General features: G+C 38.9%; 1 protein-coding gene across 2 annotated transcripts; it reads right to left on the bottom strand.

The window, feature by feature from the left end:
- Positions 1-2,513: 2,513 nt before the first annotated feature.
- Positions 2,514-11,837, bottom strand: ift56 (intraflagellar transport 56). Of its 2 annotated transcripts, XM_080029234.1 has the most exons (18): positions 11,613-11,837; positions 11,314-11,457; positions 10,068-10,160; positions 9,809-9,923; positions 9,674-9,723; positions 9,181-9,326; positions 8,292-8,463; positions 7,774-7,848; positions 7,565-7,667; positions 7,145-7,200; positions 5,858-5,911; positions 5,702-5,765; positions 5,520-5,608; positions 5,148-5,231; positions 4,973-5,042; positions 4,582-4,688; positions 3,008-3,141; positions 2,514-2,761 (listed from the first exon to the last, which is right to left on the bottom strand). In XM_080029234.1, the coding sequence occupies exons 1-18, from the start codon at positions 11,613-11,615 to the stop codon at positions 2,647-2,649; spliced, it is 1,674 nt and encodes a 557-aa protein (XP_079885360.1). In that variant the 5' UTR covers positions 11,616-11,837; the 3' UTR covers positions 2,514-2,646. The 2 variants fall into 2 exon arrangements, with proteins under 2 accessions (XP_079885360.1, XP_079885361.1); XM_080029235.1 differs by lacking the exons at positions 7,145-7,200; positions 7,565-7,667; positions 7,774-7,848.
- Positions 11,838-12,002: the final 165 nt, after the last annotated feature.

The raw sequence follows: 12,002 nt of genomic DNA, 5'->3' as shown, positions 1-12,002 counted from the left end.
ACATTCACAGGAGCCATCTTGGGTTTCGGGAGTAAATAAAATATCAGAAGAGAGGGGTCGCTGCGCCTGCGCGTGGGCACAGAACGGAAGCATCATGACAAGGGGGGGTCACTACGGCCAATCAGCGCGTGCCCCGACCCTAAACCCGCCTCTGTCACAACAGGCGATAATAAAAACACTATCAATACTAATTTGACCTTTATAAAGTGTGCGAGTAAAGGACAGGCTGTGGGACACACCGACCACACGTCGCATGTATATCCAGGTATCGATTAATATAGGTTTATTGATTAGACAGCTTTCATTTGATGCCTTTCTTTCCGTCCATTCAGGAACATGCTGAATTGTGCATTTTTCTACAATGGCACCAGCACACACTCAAACACCAACTCCTCAACGGAAGAAAGAAATCCAGATCATTGGCTGCCTCAGTAAACCACCCTTACAAAGCTGTTTAGTTATCATTAGTGACCACCTGTTGAAGTGCAGCAGGCATAGCTCTAATTACAGTTAGGCCTACTCCTTAGCATAATAGCCTAAATAATGAATTGTAATTAATAAAGGCTCTTTCGATGTTTTTCAAAGCTCACTCACATTCTGCAGTTATCCTATGTCAGTACATCCTACTTAACAACTGATGCATTCAGGTTAATTACAATTGAATGTAATAATCAAATTATTAGATGCACAGTGACTAGGCCTATGATTTGAATTCAGCAGTTCTGTGGTAAAATGTAATTTGAGAGACTAGGCTATTCTCAACAAGATATCAAAACAACCAGGACAAGTTATCTTATCACCCAAAGCCAAATAAGTACATGTCAAGATTCTAAATAAGATTTAAGCTATCCAGTTAACGAATTATTGCATGAAAGCTTCAATTTTTAACTTGGGCGAATTTGTAATTAAAAAAAATAAATAAAAATAAAAAACGTTCAACTTAAATATTAGCCTATATCCTTTTACATATTTTATAACTTCAGTTCCCCTTTTTTTCTTTATCTGTTTTGTTCAGCTCTTTTCAAATTCAGCTCTGCATGGTTGATTGTAAGAAACTGACATTTATATGAATGCTCGACTGTCTTCTCTGGTAGAAACCATGGCTCGACTGACCTGTTACAAAGCCCCAGTTTTGCTATAGGGCCCTCATTCACCCCCAATTACCACCCTCTGTGCAATGTGACAACTCCTGCAGAGTTGAAACATTTGTATTTGAATGAGCACTTTCGAATCAAGAATATAAAACCCTCTTTTTGTCTTAACAAAACAAAAACAAAAATTAGCATTTCAAGGTACTGGTTTTTGTTGGGACACATCTCATCTGTCAAAAACACCTGAACCACATGAAAACAGTTCAACTCGTCTTCTGCACCATCATTTCAGTTGGAAAACAACAAAACAGCATGGGGGCCACATCTGGTAAGGAGTGGGACAGATGGCTGACCAAATCACTATTTTATCGTCGGGAAGTTTTCTGACAAAATTAACCACGCACTGCTGTGTATTTGGTCTTATTGTTTTTTAAAAAAAAAACAATCACAGAGAAACTTTGAGGAGACTAAAAGTTGTTCTTCACTTGCCCCTGAAACTCACTGTCTTGGCTCAAATTGTCCTGTTAAGTCTGGCCTTGATTATTCAATATTTTGACTTTAATATATGCATTAAGAAGTTTAAGATGAGAGCATTTGATCAGACATGTTGAGTTGCAATATGGTATGTTATGCAGGATCCAGCATTTAAAAGATTGATTTCCTCTAGCGACTAAAATTCAGGATTGCTGGCCTCGCTTGACGCAATTGTGACCATTCTCGTTTTATAGTCTGTCACAAAACTCCTTAACTTTATGAAAGTGCAACACTAACTCAATTAAGTACTCCTTTACCCTTGGTATACGAACAGGACAATTGCACAAGTCATACTGTAACTTTGAGCAATGCAATTCAGTGCAGCAGACACGCTCTTAATTACATCAAACTGTGTGATGAAATGAAAGCTGGGGATGGATCATTGCACTCTGTTATTTTGAATACATTGGGAGTCTGTTCCTTCAGTATACTTTTGGACACATTATGGAAAGATAGACATAATTGGTTGTGATTTGAAGTTGAATATGTTTCCCATATACATATCTTGTTATGTACTTATTCTTACTGGATCTTATTTTATACAAATAAGATAAACGCTTCCTTTTTGTTTATTTCATTAACATCAGAGAGGAATATAAAACTAAAAATGTGTAAATGTGTTGTGACTGTTTTTTTTATTTATGTTATGTACGTTATGTAAATTGAATGTATTTCTGTTTACCCAACCAAAGTGGAGAGAAAACTGTGAAGTCAGTTACTCCACTGACATTCATACAATAACATAACTGATACAATAATAGATATATACAGTAACAGTATACAAAACTGTACAGTAACAGTACAAATATACAAGTAAATAGAGTTACAATTTAAAACATACATATTTTGATACAAAACACTACAATGTAGCAGAAATAATTGCTCCATATTTCTTTGCTTCTTCTGGCATAGATATCACTCATACAGTACATTCGAGTGAAATGACCAAATGCACTTAAAAGACTGCTGATGTGTGCATAATGTAGCTACTCTTGATGTAGGTCTGCAGTGAGGAAGGCTGTCATGAGAGGAGGACTCTGTTGTCTTTGGCCCACTTCCTTAGAGCTCGGATGATGTATTCAACCTGGGGGTTTCCTGAATTTCGTAGCAGGGGCACAACCTCTTTAAGTGTCTCCCTAGAACGCAAACAGGATATGTGAGGAAACAAGATAGAGTCAAGAATGCACCATCATCTCATGTTTCTTTTATTTAGATATCACGCTCACTCGAAACAGGCCACAGTTTGGGTGTTATGCAAGTTAGGGTGCTTTTCAGTTTGACGGGGCAGTATTTTCGCAATTTAAACAACTACAAAAAAATTTTTAATTTAAGATCATAAAATCAAGACTCGCATTAATGAACATGGGTTAAAAAAAACATACCTTGACTCCTTATTTGCCAGAATGAGCTGGAAGATGCCGACACATGCCCCTCTCTTTCCTTCCCAGTAGTTGGAGCCCGGGTCCAGTTTCTCCAGTGCATCAAATGCTTTAGCTGCGTAGTAGAACTGGCCCATCTGAAACAGCAGGTGATCGTGAGCGCTCATATGAAACACATTGATTGTCCAGGCACAGATTAAACAACATCTTTATCAAGTGAACTCCAATGAAGTGGTTGATCCAGAACAATACATGTGTTTGAAACGTTCTGGGAGAAAACAGCATCTCGAAGGACAAGACCTGTAAGAACATAATCACAGCTCAAATGTGCTTATTATATGCCAGATGTAACAGGCTGGTATAAAATGAATGGTGCAACTTCTCCATTTAAGATGGCATTTGGGAATCAATCTTATCTATACATCTGACATATTTGAGTTCAGGAAATGGATACGCCTTTGAAAATTGTATCATTGGACTAAAAGACCCCTGTCTATTGGCATCTTCACAAAGAAATAGCCGAATGGAAAACGTTTCGTCCATTGGCAGACACGTTTTGAAAAGAAGTTGACATTTGAGTCACTTCTTAAGCAAAAAAATACTCAACATTTAATGATGCCCGCTTCTTCTATCTGAGCATATTCTGCTCAATTTGAAATAACTTTTTGTTTTTATACTGTTGTTGATCGCGAAAATAATCTGCTGATAAACCAATAATTGACATGATCATTAGAGACAGTCCCTCACTGAAATGCACAGGAAAAGGCTAATTAATATATTCCAAGGGTTGCAACTAAAGATTAATGAACATTTATTATAACATTTTTCAAAAAGTCCAAAGTCCAAATGTTTAGCCTTTCAACTCAATTGAGCAATTAACCCATTGATGACTATGGCAATCTAGGATGCATGTCCTTAATGCCTGAGGGTTTTCTGAAAAAATAGTACGAATTGTCAAGTCTACCAAAACCTTAATATCTAAGCCTGTGTAGCACATAGAAACATGAAATAAAATACATTTAAAAGTTAAGGTTCACAGGTTTTATTTAAACATGCTCCCTTAGCGCTTACACACCAACTAATTTTTCTAAAAATCGTCAAAATTAGATGGGGGAAGAAAAAAAAGAATAAATAATATAAAATATTTAGTGTGATTTTCGTCAGTAGCCTGTAGTGGACCTTGATTCTGCGCACCAAACGCCACTAACTGTTCTGTAATACACTATCGCTGACACAGGCGGCTTATTTTTTTTTTATTATTTTGTTTTATTTTTTATTTTTTTGATTGATGTGATTTTCGGCAAACCACTTTTGGGTGGTCACGTGGTCTTAAAAAATCAACAAAACCCACCTCATGTGTATTTGAACCAATGACAGTGCATTCTATGCTGCGCATGCCATGAAAATTAGATAAAGTAACAATGCTGCACGATGCAGCATCAGGCAGGAGAGGCAATGTGGCATCGCGCAGCAGCAGCCGTCATCAATGGGTTAATTATAATTGACTAACTTTTTAAAGAAATAATTGTTAGATTTATACACGTTTCCCATTCTCAGAGGATAGAGGTTGATGTCACCTTGTAGCAGTCGTTGGCGATGAGCTGCAGCAGACTGAAGGAGTCGGAGGAAGTTCCCATCTTCAGGTAGAGCTCCCAGGCAAGCCGACCCCTCTGGTTCATTATATCTGTCAAGAACAAGACGGGTGTTCAATAATCCAACATTCACAGGCAGTTTCAACACCCTTTATAGATTCATATTGGATAAAAAATATGAAACACCTGTTGTCAGGTTTTATTGATGTGGATTAAGCTAAGGAAGGAAGAAAAATATTTTCCGAGAATGTCCATTTCTTAGAGCTGTTGAGTGTAACGCAAACAAAATCTCCTAGGAGCCATGTGAATGAATCGTTTTACAACTAATACTATGCTATATAGCCTACAGAATCACCAATAAGACCACTATACGTACAGCATCGTGCCAGCCAGCTGAGGTAAATATAGTCATTCTTGATCTTTTCGCTCTGAACCAGCAGGAAAAGCTGAAAAAGACATTCAATTATTCAAAAACATTATCCTGCATTTTGTTTGGAAATAATCATTGTCTGTAAAAAGTAGCTGTGTAAGTGTGTGCTGGACTCACGTACCTCTTCTGCTTCCTTGTAGTTGCCAAGGGCAGCTTTAGCCTGAGCATAGTTAAAGTTGAAAGTATCGTCATTATAGAAGTAACCCTGCAAATTTAGAAGGACAATTATTCCTACACAAAAAGCCTAAGGGTCCGCATGTTCATAAAAAAAGTGTCCACTTTATGTTAGTATTACATCACAAACACCTGAATAATTGTACTGCATCTGTAACGCACCACTTGTCACCTAAAGTGTCAACTCTCACCCAGTGTGTGTGTGGGAGCATTTTTCTCTCCATCATACATTCTGATAGTGCTGTTAAGTGATAATATCGCTGTGATTCTTCAAGGCAATATAGCTTATAATGTGCTCCTCGCACTGAGCAAAACTAACCTTGACTGAGTTTAGATATATGAGAACGTCTTCAAACTGTCTCAGGAGAAAGAAGCAGGAGGCCATGCACTGTCTGCCAGGAATAGTATCTGAAAGTGAAGAAAAGGTTACACACACATGCTCACTCAGTGTTGCTTTAAACTTTTAAAGGATCATATTGATCAAATTTCAATACAACGTACCACATTCGCTGGCCGAGCCTCCGACCAACTGGAAGAACTGCTGAGCAATTTTCAGGTGGTCCCTCTAAAGAGATTAATAAAATATTTATTTTTCCTGGACTTACTCTTACCAAGTGTTCCTGCATGTGTAACTATTTATTTAACAGGAATACTCACTGATCCAATTTCTTGTCCCAATGCAGCATTTACCACTCCTTTTAAGATATACTCCTGAGAAAATAAATGATCAAAGTAATAAAAAAAACGTCATAGGCTTTCTAGTCTGGTCCCTTTATGGGGAAATAATTTAAAAAGGAAGAAAAGGCAGCCCTGGTTGCCTTGATGAAAATTTTGAAGAAAAAAAAACACATAAAAGCAATATGTCATGGTTAAACTATAAACGGAGATGTTTCTTCAGTTTTTAAATCATTCCATCTATTTATTTTTATTAGGGCTGTCAAATTAACGCGTTAATTTCGATTAATTAATCACAGAAAAATGAACGCGATTAAAAAAAATTAACGCAGATTAATCGCACTTCTATATTGCCCTTTGACCCGGTGCAAGAGGTGAGGCGATAGCGGAGCTGCACCTGTAGCTTGCTGACACGGCCCGCACGGGATTAAAGAGTAAAGAAAGAAGCATAGAGAGGGACGTTTTATGGGAAGCTCCGGGCAAATAAGCATGAAGGTAGGAATACGTCTTATGTTATTCTCCGCAGTGTCTGTGCATTATTGATTTAGTGGGTGCCTAATAGGTTCAAAACAGTATCTCTCAATCTTCCTCTGTGTCTCACTTTTGTTTGCTAGCTGCGATCGTCTCCTTCAAACGGACACCCACCCCCTCTCACTCTTCCAAGCATATGCCTGTCTTTTTTCCTCTGTTGTGTGTGTGTGTGTGTGTTAATATTTTTGGCTATGAGAAGGACGGTGAATGAGTCGGCATAGGATATGCGCACCGCACCTGTGGCAGTGCAGCGCTGTCTGTTGTGGGAGATAGACAGTCATTTAGCCTGCTTGTTTTTTTTCGGCGCTAGTAGTTCCTAAATTTATTTAATGTAGTAACCTGGCTGAGAGGAGGAGACAGAAGTTACGAGAGAGAGAGAGAGAGAGAGAGAGACGAACGGTAGCCTATACAGTTGTTTATAAACAGGCATAAAAGTGTCATAAGTATGCGATTAATTTAGATTAATTAATCACAGAGCCTGTAATTAATTAGATAAAAAATTTTAATCGCTTGACAGCCCTCATTTTCATATCAAAATCTGCTTAAGTATGTCTGAAGACATGCAGAAAACCTACCTAGAAACCATCTCTTGAGGAAGAGAAGGTTTGATAACAGCATTCATTTAATCATAAGGGTTTTCATTGTCTATATTAGTTTCTGTAAAAGCGTACAACCAATAAACCCTTGAATGCTAAATATTCAATATTAGGCCTTGTAGTGGTAATTTTACGTCAATACCTGAGGTGTTGTGGGCACCAAATCTTGGATGAGGTTGTAGGCTTCCTGGACATCGTCTGGAAGTTTGAAAGGGAGCATGTGAGTCCCTGAGCTACGGTAAGTTTTCTTCAAAATCTGACATTTAACACAACTATCAAATTAACTGCCACAAGGAAACTGATGCTACTTGTTAAATAAAATGAATGAGGAAATATGGAAAGTGGGATTTTCATCGAGTTTCGTCATAACTTTAAGTACTTTCAACATATCATTATCATCCAATACTTAAACTTTTATAAGAAATAATTAGTTTTTGTATTCTCAACTTATCTCAGATGATAGAATTTCTCAATAATCGTCTTAAGATCTGAATCTTTAAAGCTTTAATGCATGTTAATGGAAATATTTTCAAGGTTTTGCTGCAATGCCATGCCTGCGTACCTTGTCTGAGATAGTAGATGACCAGGTTGAGTCTGGCCTCAGGGATCACATCGATCAGAGGAGGCAAAACCTGCAACGCCCCCTCCCCACCGCGAAACACCACCTGCAGTACACAGGGGAGAGATTCACAGAGTGGAGAAGTAGCATGTTAGTCACCAGCGTACGCACACACAGCGGCACACACCTACACACCCACAGTTAGAGCTTACCAGGTTGTGTCGGATAAGCTCTTTAGCAAACTCAAAGGAGCAGGAGGAGATGTCGATTAGGTTCTTCAACTCAGTCTTAGCGCGTGCGAGAGAGAGAGAGAGAGCAGAGTCAAACCTAGCACCAGTAACCCACCCCAATGAAATGAAAAAGGCAAGCATTTAATGACTGAACTGTAATAATGTATTCATGGCTAAAAAATAAAACTGAACCAAATAAAATAAAATAAATTCTATTCAAAGCGCAAAATACTGATAACACTAAACATATCTTTGATGTATGTACATAGTAAATGCACAGAAGGTCATTCTATTCATCCATTCATCCATCCATCTAATTAGTTCCTTTCTCAATAAAAGGAACAGTACTGGGAACTGTCTTTTTTATAGCAAATACCGTTTGCAGCCACAAAAAATGGACCAATTCGACCAACCAGACCTCACATAAAAATGTGTTTTGTATAAACATGAAGAACAACCAAAACATTTGCCAGGCTAGGCAGCAATCGATGACCATGTACCTCAGCTGCCTTGCCGTTGTAGAGTCTGAAGTGGTTGCACGCCTTGAGGTTGAGAGCGATAGTGGAGTCAGGCATGCTCTGCAGATACACAGCCAGCACCTCCTGGGACACGTCATAGTAGTCCAGCTTGTAGTAACACAGAGCCACGTAAACCTTCAGGGCCAAGAAATCTCTGAGAGACAAGATACATTTTGATTACTTTCTTTTAAATGAAAAAATATTATGATATTTAGAAAAGGACATTTGGCAAATGTAACTTCATGTGCCTATTATCTCAAACTGCTGACAGCATAGCACCTGTCCAGATGTCATTCATTTAATACTTAAATCAGGTAGGATCACATAACGTTTCCAGTAAAGGAACATGAAAGCACTGGGGAAATAGACCTTTCTGCAATCTTGTCCAAGAGAAAAGTGCATATTTTTGCATAACCCTATATTGATATTTTAGAAAATGTTCCAAGCATGCATTAGTGGTAGTACTAGTAAGTCTAATTTGCAGTCCAACCAAAGTGTGCTCAGAAGAGCTGCATAGGCCTGCAATGGAAGCCGACGTCAACCTTTAACAAATCCTCAGATGCACAAGTGCCACAAAGCAGGAAACTGATCACTGAGAGAAGCGGCACAGGATATCTAGTAAAATCAAAGTCAAAGTCATTTTCTTATCCTTTCCACTACACATACAGTATATCAGAATTAAGGAAAGCTAGCTCAGCAGGTCTGCGGCACTGAGACACTTGAACTATCTTTATGGTTCCACAAGGTGTGAGCACATGACATCTCAAACTCCTCCATTAACAACTCACACAGTGTAGGTGGTGCTAGTGCAGAGTGCAGCCGGACTCTTGAAGTACATTTAGGAGAGTAAAGGGCAGCACAAAGCACGGACCTGTTCTGTAGTAAAAGGCGTTTATAGATGTCTATGGCCTCCTGGTAGTGGGAGCGCATGTAGTGGATGGATGCAAGGCTCAGCTGGTCCTCCGTCACATCCTCCAGGTTCTGGTGGAAACCCATCAGCTTCTTCTCATCGTTGAACTGAGGCACAATATGAAGACAAGAGACAGTGAAATGAATAGACCGTTTAGAGATGTGATCAGCACGGCACAAAAAGCTTAATAGCTTCGGGGGCAGCGCGAAGACATGAATCACACCTAGGAACAAACTGGTCACAAAAAGTGGACACACTCGTACATCAAAAGACACAATAGCAGAAGAGTTTAAAAAAACAATTTTTCAGTTGAAACAAGATGGAATAAACGTATAAGATCAGTATTTTACAACATAAATACCAAATGGTGTGCTTCTCCCATATTACATACATAAACCTCTATCTACAATGCAAGGTTACTCAGCAGGGATAATAACATAGATAGTATTCCGACCTTGTGAGCCAAGTGGAAGAGCAGTCGGTTTTGGAGGGGGGACGTTGGCGCTACAAAGAGCAAGAGATACAACATTTAGTAAGGGTGTACAGTACAAAAGAGGAAGTTACAAATGAATTCAGTCAGAAAACCTACACTTTGATGCAGCCTCCTCCGCCTCTTTATAGAGCCCCAGAAAAAACAAGGCACATGCCAGATAGACCCACACATCAGCCGGACAATCAGGCTTCATGGTCAGAGCCTTGTACTCCTGTCGGAACAAGATAAGAGGAAATATTACAAAAGTAATCAGAGCCGATGATAAACTGCCAGTCAAATCCTTATCCATATATTCCACAGATGCTCAGAATAAGAATCATATACTGCATTTAGGGTAATTGATTTGAAATCCTACCTCCATAGCTCTCTTGTAATCACTTAAGTGAAAGGCGCAGTAACCAATCCAGAGGTCTGCATGCTCCTCTTTCTCACCAATACTTCTCTGAAACTAGAGATAACACAACACATCAGCAGCAGAGCAACATTATTCAGAAATACAGTGTTTTTGTAGCATGAATGTGGGGTATACTCTATTTCTGAAACTATCATTCTAGGGCACGACACATAGGGTAATCTGCAGGAGGCATTGCGGTTTAAAAAAAGAAATTCTTCGACCCTATATGAAACAGCAGCAAGCTATTCAAACTGAATAATCACTTTTTGGATAATTAATTGTTATTACAGGAATACTGCTTTATTCCCGAATTTTCATCCAACGAATCACATCCAGGCCACACAAAAAAAGAAGAAGAGTCTGCACAGAAGTATGTATAACACATTTTATAGAATAGCAACCAATAATGGACGATGCAGATATTATTATTTTAGAATCATAAACCAATATATTGTCCGATAGTGTTATGCCCTCATAAGAGTAAATGTAATTTGTTTAACTGTTCTACAGAATTGTGTGTACTACAGTGCCCCTATGGGTGATTTGAGAGGATTAGTTTCAGTTTCTGGAATTTTCCATAATTTAACTTTGTAATAGCTAAATTAACTCAAAACTAATTTGACATTTGACCAGGCCTACAAATACAGAAATACTAGTATCTGAAGTAAGCTCAAATCAGCCGACAAGTCAGCAAGACTTATTCTCCCCCATGCATTTACAAAAAATCCCTGAATATTTGCTATGAGTGTGACCACTTCACAGCAATGAAAAAGTGTTATATTTTAATTTTCCTCTCAATAGTGAAATGTGCCTCATGTGCAGTACCACACAGATCCTCCGACCCTCCCTGGCTGTCTCCTGCCCCTACCACCTTGAATTTGGAGGACCTTAATTCATTGGATTAATTTCACTGAACCAATTTCTTTGATTTTTCTAAAGGTTATTTGGCATTTACTATATTGGTATGCAACTTATTCTGTACTGTTAAAATTATAATCCCAGTGTTGTAATATTGCTACTGACACATTCATTAGCTAAACCTAATCTATCTGCAAAGTGTGTGTGTGTGTGTGTGTGTGTGTGTGTGTGTGTGTGTGTGTGTGTGTGTGTGTGTGTGTGTGTGTGTGTGTGTGTGTGTGTGTGTGTGTGTGTGTGTGTGTGTGTGTGTGTGTGTGTGTGTGTGTGTGTGTGTGTGTGTGTGTGGTACCTCTAACAGTGTCAAGGCCCCAAGGTAGTCTCTCTGTTGCAGGTACTCCTCCAAGCGGGGAACCTTAGTTTTGTTTTTCTTCTTCTTCTCATTGATGCTTTCCTGTGTCTCTGCTCCCACGGCTGGCTTCACGCGAGAGAGGATCTGCCGAGGTGCAACATTTACAAAGTTATCACCACTGTCTATGGTTATCACCTAACTTTGAGCGGGTTGGGGGACCAACGCAACATGATATAGGTTAATTTATGAGACTGCTACAATGTTATTACAGTCTTTGGGTGAGGTACGTGAAGACTCACCATATCGACGAGTCTCTGTTGAAAAGGTAACCTCGCTAGGACTTGTTTATCACTATCCTAGGTAACGCTGTTCCTGTCGATGAAAACACAAACTGTTAGCTGGGCTCGCTACCTAACGTTAGGTTTCAGCAACCTATTTCATCCTTCATTGAATCTAGTTAGATAACGCTACTAACGCCAATGCAATTATATAACTAACGTGGCCAGGATGAAAAAATATATATAACAAGTTGTTTCATTCGTATCATCTCATGGATAATGTTGCGCCAGCTTAGTAAACGTTAGCTGTCTGATATTGAGACAGCAGTTTGGATTGAATCTTCCGTTCTCATATTTTCAAATTAAAGGCATTAGCAAAGGAGCGTTCAAAGTAGTAGAGCGGTTAAGGCC

This window comes from Ammodytes marinus (genome assembly GCF_949987685.1).
Source record: "Ammodytes marinus genome assembly, chromosome: 6".
NCBI classification, from domain to species: Eukaryota; Metazoa; Chordata; class Actinopteri; order Uranoscopiformes; family Ammodytidae; genus Ammodytes; species Ammodytes marinus.
Note: the sequence above shows the minus strand (reverse complement) of the source record. Positions and strands in the feature narration are given on the sequence as shown.

Bases quoted from the DNA above. Each gene is read 5' to 3' on its own strand.
- ift56 (XM_080029234.1), bottom strand. The intron at 9,327-9,673 runs GTCGGAATACTA...ATTGTGCCTCAG, and splicing joins TCTTCCACTTGGCTCACAAG to TTCAACGATGAGAAGAAGCT. The intron at 5,609-5,701 runs GTACGTTGTATT...CTTCACTTTCAG, and splicing joins AGGCTCGGCCAGCGAATGTG to ATACTATTCCTGGCAGACAG.